General features: G+C 41.2%; 1 protein-coding gene across 2 annotated transcripts in view; it reads right to left on the bottom strand.

Moving 5' to 3' along the window:
* The window catches only part of LOC110508859 (retinoic acid receptor RXR-gamma-A), a 33,388-nt gene extending 29,130 nt beyond the window's left edge, over positions 1-4,258 (bottom strand). Inside the window, exons 1-2 of one of the 2 annotated variants that reach the window (XM_021589727.2) lie at positions 3,985-4,258; positions 3,525-3,612 (exon numbers count right to left, since the gene is read on the bottom strand). Coding sequence is in view for 1 of the 2 variants with exons in the window: in XM_021589726.2 (XP_021445401.1) it covers positions 3,985-4,084 (100 nt within the window). In the remaining variant the exon portion in view is untranslated. The remainder of the gene's footprint in view (positions 1-3,524; positions 3,613-3,984) is intronic. The other variant, XM_021589726.2, reaches the window with a different exon arrangement.
* Positions 4,259-14,529: the final 10,271 nt, after the last annotated feature.

The raw sequence follows: 14,529 nt of genomic DNA, 5'->3' as shown, positions 1-14,529 counted from the left end.
GAGAGAGAGAGAGAGAGAGAGAGAGAGAGAGAGAGAGAGAGAGAGAGAGAGAGAGAGAGAGAGAGAGAGAGAGAGAGAGAGAGAGAGAGAGAGAGAGAGAGAGAGAGAGAGAGAGAGAGAGAGAGAGAGAGAGAGAGAGAGAGAGAGAGAGAGAGAGAGAGAGAGAGAGAGAGAGAAAGAGAAAGAAAAAGAGAGATAGAAAAATAGAGAAAGAGATAGATAGAGAGAGAGAAAGACAGGGTGAGAGAGAGAGAGATAGAAAAAGAGAGAGTGAGATGCAGCTTATCTCTCAGTAGGCCTTAGTTCCCAGGAGAAGACTCAGAAGTGGATACTCATCCTGTGGAGCACTGCTTATGCTCCAGACACTACATGCTATAGCACTGAATAAATCAACATTAGTTTATGTGGCTTCACCTCAGACAGACAACATTGACTTAGTCTATCTGTCTTTCATATCAGTCGGTCTATCGATCCATCTACATGTCTGTCTGTCTGCCTGAATGCTTGTCTGTCTGTCTGCCTGTCCATCAGCTTTCCTGTCTGCCTGACGGTCTGGCTGTCTGTGGTGTGAAGCTCAATATGAACTGATGGTGATTTATTCAGTGATATCAGGAAGTCTCAACACTGATTATAATGAGTACTACAGAGAACACTGGTAGCTAAATCGACTTCCATCCCAGTTCTATACAGTATAAGGGCAATTAAGAGGTAGCGCGTAGGAACGAAGCATGCTAGTGAATAATTAACTAAGTATAACTAGGGGGACCTTTGGGGGTATTTGAGGAATCAGAGTATTTTTTGACATCCTCTTCTTGTTCTACTGTTGATGAATATAATACAGCAACATCTGTTCCCAAACCTGTGTCTAAATGTCGTCTTATTACAACAGCATTTTTCTGTTATTTTTAAACAGGCATTTATGTAACAACCTTTTCATGAACAAATATGGTCAGCGCTGAGAATTATGTCAATGGTATAATAACACATGAAGAGACATGTTCAATAGCAGGTTTATTAGCAGGTTTAGAGTTGCTGATTTACCTGATGGCTTGCAGACAGGGGAAAACAAGTATGTCAAACTACAGTATGGAGCCTGAACTGAAATTAGGCCAAATAGTGTACTGAAGTTCATTGATCTTTGGCTGACACCAGTGGAGAGGCTGTAGACCCAGGATGCTGCTCGTGTTGACTTACCCTGTCTACAGACAAACTAAAACACAGCATGGTACCATATATAAAAAATACCAGATTAACTCTCGCTTTTCATTTCCAAAAAGCCTCCACTGAAATGGGTCATTGTCTTCTAGTCCTGCTGTTCCAACACCGACAGAATTGTCCTATTTTGGCCGAGAGAAAATAAAGTAGCTTACAGTATATTATAAACTCTGTGGTTGGAGCCCTAAATGCTGATTGGCTGACAGCCGTGGTATATCAGACCATATACCACGTGTATGACAAAACATGTATTTTTACTGCTCTAATTACATTGGTAACCAGTTTATAATAGCAATAAGGCACCTTGGGGGTTTGTGGTATATGGCCAATATACCACGGCTAAGGGCTGTATCCAGGCACTCCGTGTTGCCTCGTGCATAAGAACAGCCCTTAGCCGTGGTATATTGGCCATATACCACACCTCCTCGTGACTTATTGCTTAATTATAAACTTGGTGGTTCGAGCCCTGAATTCTGATTGGCTGACAGCTGTGGTATATCAGACCGTATACCACGGGTATGACAAAGCATTTATTTTTATTGCTCTAATTACTTTGGTAACCAGTTTGTAATAGCAATAAGAGACCTCCTCAGGCCTTATTGCTTAAATATAGTGAAGTTATCCTCACATAGCCTGGCATGAGATAACATGTACAGTAGTTTAAATACACCATCAAACCCTTTGAAATGCATGAATGGTGCTAATGAAGGCAGTTTGTCAGTAATCGTATAGCCTCAAACCATTCTCTCGCATCAAATCAAATTTTATTCGTCACATGCGCCGAATACAACAGGTGTAGACCTTACAGTGAAGTGCTTACTTACAAGCCCCTAACCAACAGTGCAGTTTTAAAAAATATGCATATGTGAGAGGCTCAGTCAGTGGACGAGTGTTAGTAGGCTTGTGTTGTCAAGGGTCCGTGCTATCTGGGATCCTTGGGGCATCCCTACCCAATTGAAGTTGACATTTAAAATGGTTACGGTTAGGGTTAGGCAAAGGTAGGATTTAGGGTTAGGATTTAGAGTAGGGATATCCCAAGGATTCCGAATACCACTGACCATAGTCAACAGGACTGATCCCATGTCAGCCTTCCTAATCACCATTGGCAGTGAAAACCAGAATGACTTGGCCACATGACTTCTCATTCTCTTTGACTGCTTGCTGCAGGAAGAGATCATGGAACTCACAGCTGTGAACGTAGCGCCATATGGCTGGTTCCTACGCCACTAACGTGTTCTGCCATTGCATTGGTGCATTACAGTATGTGTTACTAGTGAACTATATTTCATTGAATTGTGAACTAATGTGAATTCAATGTGAAATCAACAATAATTTGAACCATGTCATGGGATTTAGGTTCAAAGTTCGGTGAAAAGAATGACTAAATTCTCTAAATTCCTTTACTTTGATGACTTTTTGCAAATCAAATCAGTTTTCCACGTTGATTCAATGTCATCACATATGGGTTGTTTTTTCTGACGTAGAAGCAACATTGATCCAACCAGTTTGTGCTCAGTGGGATCATAGCAGAAGTCAGACCATGCCAATGTTGAAATAAAACAAAGTCCACCGCTGCAGAGGAGACGAACCCATGCAGATGAACTTGTCCCACACTCATTTGTTCACATAACTAAACCCTAGAGAGAGAAAGAGTGTGAGAGAGAGAGAAGAGAGTGGACGAGAACAATAGAGTGAAAGAGAAAAAGAGCGAGAAAGAGAGAGAGATAGAGAGAGAGAAGTAAAAATAGATCAAGATGTCTCAGATTCCTGGTCCAATGTGGGATAATGTCCTCTGTAGCAATATAAGCATGTCATTACACAAACATAACATGCTGAGAAAGTAATGGATTTGAGTCCTTCAGAATCCTCTCTGTAGCAGTATAATTTACTGCATGCATGGATTCATGCTTGTTCTGGTAATAATCCACTAAACTGATTCAGTGACAATTGCTATCACACTTTGTCTGTTTTTTTAATGAATGAATTATTGACAATAGTTGGTGTTATAGATTGTAATGATCAATACTTTTACACTAAAATCTAAATATGAATCGGGAAATGATACAGTCGCCTAGGCTGTGTGGAAATGCAATAGAATAGAAAATAATGTGCATTTCCAATACAAAGATAGAAGAAGTCTTTGGGTCCACAGGACTGCTTATTCGTGGTTTGTTGTGCTGTGGCCTCATTTTCGTTCTTTGATTGAAAAAAAAATATGATGATTCAATTACGGAACAATTTCAACCAATTAAGAATAACCTGCTAAAGAGAAGTAGAGCTTGCAGTGAGAAAAAATCGTATCGGCCTACCCTCTCAATGTAGTCTTCTTGACGAACTTTCCTCGAGAACAGCCGTGAGGTGAGTGAATGTATGGCTGTCGAATGGATAAGCGCTTCTCTGCCAAGCCAGACCCATAAATAAGAACAAGGCAGCGAACAGTTTAACAAGAGGCGCGTAAGAAAGGACATAAATTACAAAAGCGCAATTAAAGTGCCAACCCCTGACCCTGACTGAGGAGCAGAATCACTATCAGCTGACTTGAGCATTGGCACTGCCTCCTTGTCAATCAATACACATTAGGCGCCGGACAAGTGTTAACTACATAGATAACATTGCCACGCGGGATTTATTGCAGTCCGTATAAAGTCGCCTGTGCAGAGGGAATTCGGAAACTAAACAAACACAACACAGAGAACTGCAAGAGCAGCCTATGCGGGATATACCGCCCGCGTCTCAAGACTTGATAGAGAAACGGAAAAACATACTTACTTAGATGTAGATAAGAGTCATTGTTATCCATAACTGTATGGACGTTATTATTATTGTACGTTTTTTCTCTCCAAGATGAATGTTCTTGTTTAGCGTTCATAGGGCAGCATCTCTCTGTGAACGTCGTCCCCGCCTTGACTGAGTTCTCTTCTTACTGTTGCCTGACTGGGCTACCACACACGGAGGGGCCCAGCGGAGGGGGTGGCGAAATCAGGAATCCCACTGGGCAAAAACAGGTTGAATCAACATTTGTTCCATGCCATTAAAAAAAAAAAGAAGCTATGTCATGATGCTGAATCAATGTGAAAAAACTGATTGGATTTGCAACAAGCCATCACCATAAGGGAATTTCGTATTTCTTTACCCAACTTTTTACCTAAATCCAATGACATGGTGATTTTTCTTCTTCTTCACAATTCAGGTTAGATGACAACTCAACCAAATCTAAATCAAAACTACATGTTGAAATGACGTATGTGTCTAGTGGGATTCTCCCAAATGACAACCTAATTCGCTTAATTTACAAATAATGACATCTATTTACAAATAAAATCTAGTACATTAGAGGCATGCCAATTTAGGATAATGTGTCTGCAAATTTTTTGGGGCACAGCAAAAGTAAATTAAATATGCCAATATGCTATATACTTAATTGAGGAATTAAAGTGGAAATTCCTCCAATTCCAAGGGGATGCTACAGGCTGTTTGACTGCTGATGGAAGGTCTGAAGACCCCTTGGACCCCCCCTCCCCTCAGAGTGAGGGGTCATTTAAGGGTGAGCTCCCACTACCTCGGGAGGTTATTCAGAAGTCACCGGCATTCACAGTCTTGAACTCTCGTTTAAGGGGGACGGGGACGCTCCGCGAGCACCGCGGCTGACCACTCCACCACTCCCTCAGTCCAGCCGCTCTGCTCCCTGGCTGGGAAAGACTCCCCCAGCTCCCCCTCCTTCTAAAAACAACCCACAAAAGAACACAGGAGGATGCTAACAAAGATGAATAGCTTTTCTTCCAACTCATTCCACACTAATCAGGCCCCTTTTCATTTGTCCTCCTTTAGATAATGTAAATTCATGAAAGTCAAAGAAGGGGACTAAAAGGACCATTTATCACCCTGTCTTTTATCTCACTAATGGAGCCACATGGTCTAGGACATTAGTATTGTCTGTCCCCTGTTACTCAGTATCATTGCATAGCACACGGTTTTAAGTGGCAAAATACTATTTTGTTTTCAATCATGGTGGTTCAAAATGAAAATCAGAGGGTTGTGAATAACAATCAACATACAAAGTTTGTGTGTGTGCGTATGTCAGTGTGTGTGTGCGTGTCTCAGTGTGTGTGTGTGTGTGCGTGCGTGCGTGCCACTCTCTGTGTTTCTCAAAGCATGTGAAAAAAAACAGGCTTGGGTGTGTGTATTTAAATATTCCAAAATATTCAACATAATCAAATAATGTGACTTCAATCATTGCAGAAGGAATTTAAAACATCATAAATGTAACTAAATGTAATCAAAAATGTAATGTATGTAATTATTTATCATGAGAGCACCATAAACAATAACAGGTAGCGCTGCATAATCCAAGAAAGGTTCAAATCTCACCCTTCTGGGAAAAATAGTTATAAATGGATGAGGTGTCGTCACTTTTGAGGACACAAGCTCAAGTACACAGTACAAATATGACAAAAAATCTGAAATCTGAAATATTTGATATGATGTATTTTCTATTCAACAAAACTGTATGAATAAAACTTTTAATCATTTATATGTTTTCATAAATATAGTATAATCAATTTATAAAATGACTTAACTATAATTTTTCACCTTCCTTATAAGTATAAAATAAATATTTGTATATTTAGTGTTAGAGAAAATGTGCATATTTTCTTAACTCCTGCGCCCATCGCTATGAACGTCCCACAGAGCTCTAGCTTGGCTTCTTGAACTTGCTTCATCTCATATTAATCTTGTCCGTCTATGGTTTTTTGTTTAAAATCTATGAACGTTTTTAGATTACTGGCTATATATACACATCTCTGAATGTGCTACTGCAACGAAACCACTCTCTCCTGCTGCGTTATGATGTAAGGATTTCAATCATATGCCTTATTAGTGGCTGTGACATAGGGTTCAGCCAGGGGTTGATGGACAGTCGCAAGAGCGAATGAAATGGTAGGAGGGACATCCCAGCTTCAAGTGGTGTCAAATTTCACATCCTGCTTCACACAGGCAGAAGATACATACTTCTGTGTCCATGAGAATCAGGGCTACCGCTCAACGCAAGCCATTTCCATCTATGTGGTCCACATATCAATTTATAATCTTAAATGTGGGTTGGAACCGGTACCAGAACCAGGCAGGTCCCCAAAACAGGGGACTTTACATATGAGGTTTTAAACAGGAGCAAACATTGCTGCTAGTCAACAACAATAGGCCATGTGAAACCCATTGAAAAGCACAAGGCAACAGACCCCACCCTCAACACCATCTATCACCACTTAAGCTGAAGCATTAACCCAACTCAGAGAGCTGAGAAGCAAAAGTGACCACAGCTCGCCCGGTCCCTCATATAGCCCAGTGAAGCAAGCTCACTCGATAGTGTCTTCCTTAGGTAAAGTACAGAATTAACAGTTGTAGCTAAAAATGACCATTGTGCATGATGAAACATGTTTTTTTTCTTACCATCACTGCATTTTGCTTCTGCCCACAATGTCTGCAGAATAGCTTCATTTCCTCTATTGTCTGTATTACAAAGGTGACAGTCAGTCTGGTCTGTTACACATCGTGAGCATATGGCCACTACAGTTGAATCACCCTGCCTCCACTGTTTAAACTAATATGACATTATGAGATTGAGGTGTGTGTGTGTGTTGTGTGGATCTTCATGCATATAGATTTTAGTGTTTTCTTTTGAGTGTGTGTGTGCGCATATAATTGTATCTGTGTGTTCAATAATCTGTGTGTCAGTGTGTCTTAAAACGTGTGCTATGCATCTGTGCATGTGTGTGTTTGTGAACGGTCTTCGGCTTGGTTGGCTGAGTCGTTTCCATGTTCCATGAACTCTTAATCTAGGTCTCATCATGCCTCTATGAGCTCCCTTCCCTCTTGCTCTCCCCTCCCCTCTTCCTCCCCCATCATCACCCCCCACACTGCTGCGGAGTGCATCCCTCCCGCACAGCACCCAACGCAGGCGTGTAGAACATCATCAATCTCATACATCATCAATCTCCGAGCACAAAAGATGAAACATGCAACCCAACTTTCCATTGTAAGCTCTTTCTTTGGCCTCAGCTAAGTTTCCATGCGTTCAGTTGAGTTAAAGATACTGAAACAAAAACAACCATGTCAGGGATAGTTCCAGACTAGGAGGCTGTATGATGAGATCTATAGCCACAGTAAAGTGTGTTGAACATGAAGCTTCATGAGGCTAATGGACAGTTTGGTTTGGTTTCTCATCAGCGTTTGAAAATATGGCAGTCACTTATCTAGGAACTCTTTGTACTTCCAAGATGGGACCTTTGCTCTCATCTGAAGTTCTGTAAAAGGGGCCAATTTTTAATTCATTTGCTGTATCTGCCTCTCTTTGTTTGGCCAAGTCAATAAAAACTTAAAGAAGTACAGAAATACTGCCCTTCAGGGATTGGTGAGTCAACATGTTGAGTCAACATGGCCCGATGAAGACACAGGAATTTCGAGGTGAAAGTGGACATTCAAGTCTGTGGAAATTTGAAATCGCAACTAGCTTGTATCATTCTATGATCTTGACTTGATAAAAATGAGAAGATTTGTACTCGTAATTTTTGGTAATCACCACACAGTTCTTTAACCAACAGACAGAACAGGAGACATTGTGGTTACTTCCAAACAGGATCTGAACTTTAGTTTTACTGGAGAAAGCCCTGACCAACAGGAAAGACAGCTAGAGCAGCATAACCTCATGACTGGCGTATCGTTTCAGCGGCACAGGAAGTCTGTCGTAAATCTTACTCAACAGATCTGTCAGCCGGGCTCATGGGACCTGAACCATGACACACTGATCAACACATGAGCGCTCTACCACGGGCCCAACGCTCAACCCTGAGAGACCCCCAAAAAAGCTGGAATTGTTTTCCAGTCCCAAGGTCATCCAACAACGTATCCAAGCTGGATTGTAAACTGCAGTCGGGCATCAAAATGTTTGTCCAATTCATCACATTGGGAAATTAGCTGACTTTCTGAGGTAAATGTTACAGGGAGAGTGGACATCATTAGCAATCAGCTAATCCCAATGGAATCAATGGAGTTGAGAGGGGCCTATGGGATCCTTGGCATCAAAATAAGTATTACTTCAACAACAAGAACCTTGAGCAATAATTCAGAGGCAGGGAGACAAAAGGGGAAGCCAAGTTTGCAACATATTGTGAAAGCCAGCTCAGCAGCTAACCAGATGGACAGCAGTTTACAATCCAGCTGACCATTGGAGAGATCCATTGGAGAGATCCCATGCATTCAAGTAGGGGAACAACCGAGAGGGTGAAATGTGTCTGCCCGGTCCTTATTCAGGCTCCCATAGTCTCTTTCAACAGCTGCTGTAACTTACGAAGCGAGCCTATGAGTCTGGTCCGTGAAGCTAACCAACAGCCTGTCCCAATTCGCTTAATTTTCTTCCCCGTTGGCCTACCTAACCCCTCAATGTTTGCAGGTCCAGAGGGTCTGGATAGGTAAAAGCAGTGTACTGGCTTAGCTTACACCATATGGCGTCCCCCTTACAGATCTGCAAGCATCGAAGGGTTGGGACCATGAGGAAAGTGTAGTGAGGCAGGCTCACCAAAACACCTACAGTTCCAGCAAACAGACCAAACAAAGAGTCAATCTGGGAACAATTGGGAGACAAACAACAGGAAATCACCTGGCCCTTCCCTTGAGAACTCCACCTGAATCACAGCACAGTGGCCAAACAGTGGGCTAAAACAGACATCTTCAAGAGGACATTTGACAGGAAACAACAGAGCAAAATCAATAGGGCCTGAAGAAGGCCAGAGCGGGTGACCGGGGGCACACACCATCAACTAACAGAGGAAGAGAGTACCCGCCTGCTGCCAAATTGGAGGAACACTCAAGGCTCTTCCTTTCCAAACAAGATAGTTGCCAGAATAATTATTTGTAAAAGTACAATGACAGTGAAAGCCTACGACAACAACAGGTTCGAATGTAGCAGTGTAGTAGACAACAAAAAGAGTGCAAGGGACATTCTGGCATTTTGGACAAAAAGGAAATGCTCTATCTTAAATATATCACAATTAACTAGGGTCAGGAGTTATTCCATGTGCTGACTATCTTAAATATATCACAATTAACTAGGGTCAGGAGTTATTCCATGTGCTGACTATCTTAAATATATCACAATTAACTAGGGTCAGGAGTTATTCCATGTGCTGACTATCTTAAATATATCACAATTAACTAGGGTCAGGAGTTATTCCATGTGCTGACTATCTTAAATATATCACAATTAACTAGGGTCAGGAGTTATTCCTGACCCTGCGCGATCTACACATTATGGTACAGTTGTTATAGAACAAGATCGAAAAATGCACCACAATAGTATTTTATAGCCCATTTTTTCTTTTTAATGGAATGTCATGTTCACTCGCCATTTCACATATTTTGGCAACTACAAGAGCACTAGTTTTATACTTGATGAATTTACATTATGTCTGTGTCATATTTTTTCTGTGATGGTATAGTGGCCATGATGTAACCACATACACTGAGCTCTTTCCATGACAGACTGACCATGTGAATCCAGGTGAAAGCTATGATCGCTTATTGATGTAACTTGTTAAATCCACTTCAATCAGTGTAGATGAAGGGGAAGAGCAAACCTTTTAAGGATCCAACCCTTTTTTTACATTTTCGCCTAAAATTACATACCCGAATCTAACTGCCTGTAGCTCATGGGCCTGAAGCAAAGATATGCATATTCTTGATACCATTTGAAAGGAAACACTTTGAAGTTTGTGGAAATGTGAAATTAATGTAGGAGAATATAACACATTAGATTTGGTAAAAGATAATACAAAGAATCTTTTATATTTTTTACCATCATCTTTGAAATGCAAGAGAAAGGCCATAATGTATTATTCCAGCCCAGGCGCAATTTAGATTTTGGCCACTAGATGTGAAGTTTTAGACTGATCCAATGATCCATTGCATATCTGTTCAAAATGTGGTATCAAGACTGCCCAAATGTGCCTAATTGGTTAATTAATACATTTTCAAGTTCATAATTGTGCACTCGCCTCAAACAATAGCATGGAATTCTTTCACTGTAATAGCTACTGTAAATTGGACAGTGCAGTTAGATTAACAAGAATTTAAGCTTTCTGCCCATATCAGATATGTCTATGTCCTGGGAAATTATTTTGTTACTTACAACCTCATGCGAATAACATTAGCCTACGTTAGCTCAACTGTCCCGCGGGGTGGACAACGATCCCATAGAGGTTAAAGAAAGATTTTTTACCCTTGAGACAATTGAGACATGGATTGTGTATGTATGCCATTCAGAGGGTGAATGGGCAAGACAAAATATTTAAGTACCTTTGAATGGTTTATGGTAGTTGGTGCCTGGCCCACCAGTTTGTGTCAGCAACTGCAACTCTACTGGGTTTTTCATGGTCAACAGTTTCCCGTGTGTATCAAGAATGGTCCACCACCCAAAGGACATCCAGACAACTTGACGCAACTGTGGGAAGCATTGGAGTCAACATGGGTCAGCATCCCTGTAGAATATTAGGAAGGTGTTCCTAATGTTTGGCACACTCAGTGTATTTTTCCTGTACATAGGCCTTTGCTATTCAAGAGTGGTGGTCAGTCCACGTGCACTGTCCTTTAGAAAATATATGTCTTACAGTTGTTATATTTCCACCCTCTCCGAGGACCAATTGCCATCTCCAGAAGACCTCGAAAGACGCATTTTATGAACCTGTTAATCCCTGGTTCTGTCTAGAGGGTTACAACAAATAATTGAGATGAAGCCAACCAGACCATAGATTTGTCATACCGCATAAAAAATCTATGATGTTGATGTGGCCCAGTCCTAACTGACCTAAGAATAAGCCCAGCCACTATTTTGAATGATTGCTAATGTTGCCCAAACAAAAATTAGACGCAAATTACATAGAAATAAAAATAATCCCACCCCATTGCATCCTATATGCGTGCAAAAAATACAGAATCTGTGGTCTGGCTTAGAGACACTGTTGTAAAAGAGACGGCTGGACCAGGGATTCGCCTAGAACACCTCAGGTTAAGCTGGATCTGTCCTGAAGGGACCAATCAGATTAGTGCCAGAGACACCTGCTTCTTCATGTCACACTGGTCTGGTCTGCTGTGAACTGTTTGTTCCTCTGTACCACTAAAGAGCATGTTTCACCCTCCTTTCGTAGTTTTAGAACAGTCTTTTTTCATTACGTTTTAGTCATTTATCAGACACTCTTATCCTCTTATTAATCTTAAAATAGCTAGTTGGGACAACCACGTATCTCTGTAATAAGTAAGTACACGGGTGATAACTGTGATTTTTAGATCAGAGCAGCTCTGCAGCCCCGAGTCCACATCAAGGCTGCAGAGGCCCTTGAAGAGTGACTCACACTTGCTCAAATGTCATCGTATCAGCTTTCACATCACATCTAACACAGCCAAAACAAAAATGGCAGTTGTATCATTTCTAGCAAACAACACTCCATTTTAGATACTTTTTTGGGGAAAGGGCAGAGGAATATGAAGGTGCAGCATTGTATTTTACTGTCAAAATCACAGGGTCACTCCAGTGACCAAACCAGGACGAAATGTCCAAATTGGACACGGAGGGACTACTTTTCAACGAGGGCCATAAATTGAGGGTAGCCTAACCGTGTCGTCACACCCTCTAGGAACAGCTCTCTCTATTTATAATGTAAGTCAAAGGCTTATTGGAGACATTCGCTGAAACTGGAGAGCAGACATGGACTAGCATCAAAAATCTGACTTGGCAGGATCAATAAGAAATGGGTGTTGTTGAGTTCAGAGGAAAGTGCATGATAGCATGTGCAGTGTACTTTAATATTTCATATATTTAAGCATTTCACTGTATAGTGACAATAAAACTTGAACTATCAACACTGTGACATGAATAAACTGTTGTATCATATATCACAAACACTTCAAAATGTTGATGCACGTGTTGTGGATCCATATGTTGAGTGGCCCAAATGTTTATAAATTAATTTTCTCTTTGATACTTATCAATACATTTTGGAGACTTCCAAAGATCGCTGATCGTGGACTACAAGAAATGGAGGGCCGAGAACGCCCCCATCCATCGACGGAGCTGTAGTGAAGCTGTTCGAGAGCTTCAAGTTCCTTGGTGTCCACATCACTAAGGAATTATCATGGTCCACACACACCAACACAGTCGTGAAGAAGGCATGACAACGCCTCTTCCCCCTCAGGAGGCTGAAAAGATTTGGCATGGGTCCTCAGAGCCTCAAAAAGTTCTACAGCTGCACCATTGAGAGCATTTTGACTGGCTGCATCACCGCCTGGTATGGCAACGGATCAACATCTGACCACAAGGCACTACAGAGGGTAGTGTGTACATTCCAGTACATCACTGGGGCCGAGCGTCCTGCCATCCAGGACCTCTATACCAGACAGTGTCAGAAGAAGCACCTAAAAATGGTCAAAGACTCCAGCCCCTAAAGTCATAGACTTTTCTCTCTGCTACAGCACTGCAACCTGTGTGGATGCACAATGTCTGGAACCAACAGGACACTGAACAGGTTCTACCCCCAAGTCATAAGAATGCTAAATAGATAATTAAATAGTTAACCAAATATCTACCCGGACTATCTGCATTGACCCTTTTTGCACTAACTCTTTGACTCATTACATACACTGATGCTACCGTTTATTATCCTGTTGCCTAGTCACTTTATCCCTACATACTGTATATGCACATATCTACTTCAACTACCTCATAGACCTGCACATCGACATGGCACTGGTACCCTGTTTATATAGCCAAGTAATTGTTACTCATTGTGTATTTATTCCTTGTGTTATTATTGTTCTATTATTTCTGTTATTTTCTCTTTACATTGTTGGGAAAGGCCCGTAGGTAAGCATTTCATTGTTAGTCTACACCTGTTGTTTACGAAGCATGTGACAAATAACATTACATTTGATTTGAAGTAGTGTCACCATTTCCATGTATCCATTTAAAACGTGTATTTGCTGCCATCTAGTGAAATAAATATGTAATATCAAATCAAAGTTTATTGGTCGTGTACACAGTTTACAGTAGCAGATGTTATAGCGGGTGCAGCGAAATGCGTATGTTTATTGCTCCTAACAATGCAGCGAAATGCGTATGTTAATTGCTCCTAACAATGCAGCAAAATGTCAAACAATTAAAATGTAAGGGGAAAAAATACAAATAAGACAAGAAATTGAGAATGGCGGGACAAATCTGACTACAGTTTTTTTCATCGCTTTGGTACTATTTTCACAAGTATGTGGTAACATTTTACAACTCTTAGTACAAAACTCAAAACAAATCATCAAAAAGGCATTTTTTTCAAAACTTGAAGCACATTTTCAATTGACTAAGTACAACACACAAAATCACACGGTAACTTTTTCACCAAACCTTTTTATTTATTTTATTTCACCTTTATTTAACCAGGTAAGCTAGTTGAGAACAAGTTCTCATTTACAACTGCGACCCGGCTAAGATAATCAAAGCAGTGCGACACAAACAACAACACAGAGTTACACATGGAATAAACAAACATACAGTCAATAATACAGTAGAAACGTCTATATACAGTATGTGCAAATGAGGTAGGATAAGAGAGGTAAGGCAATAAATTGGCCATGGTGGCGGAGTAATTACAATATAGCAATTAAACACTGGAATGGTAGATGTGCAGAAGATGAATGAGAAAGTAGAGATACCGGGGTGCAAAGGAGCAAGATAAATAAATAAATACAGTATGAGGATGAGGTAGTTGGATGGGCTATTTACAGATGGGCTATGTACAGGTGCAGTGATCAGTGAGCTGCTATGACAGCTGGTGCTTAAAGCTAGTAAGGGAGGTAAATCTCCAGCTTCAGTGATTTTTGCAGTTCGTTCCAGTCATTGGCAGCAGAGAACTGGAAGGTAAGGCGGCCAAAGTAAGAATTGGCTTTGGGGGTGACCAGTGAGATATACCTGCTGGAGCCCGTGCTACGGGTGGGTGCTGTTATGGTGACCAGTGAGCTGAGATAAGGCGGGGCTTTACCTAGACTTGTAGATGACCTGGAGCCAGTGGGTTTGGCTTCAAGTATGAAGCGAGAGCCAGCCAACGAGAGCATACAGGTCGCAGTGGTGGGTAGTATATGGGGCTTTGGTGACAAAACGGATAGGCACTGTGATAGACTGCATCCAATTTGTTGAGTAGAGTGTTGGATGCTATTTTGGAAATGACATCACCGAAGTCGAGGATCGGTAGGATAGGAACAGGCTAGTAATAGGGGTTGCAA

The sequence above is a fragment of the Oncorhynchus mykiss genome, chromosome 28, assembly GCF_013265735.2.
Source record: "Oncorhynchus mykiss isolate Arlee chromosome 28, USDA_OmykA_1.1, whole genome shotgun sequence".
NCBI classification, from domain to species: domain Eukaryota; kingdom Metazoa; phylum Chordata; class Actinopteri; order Salmoniformes; family Salmonidae; genus Oncorhynchus; species Oncorhynchus mykiss.
The sequence above is the reverse complement of the archived record's forward strand: the minus strand, read 5'-3'. Positions and strand labels throughout refer to the sequence as shown.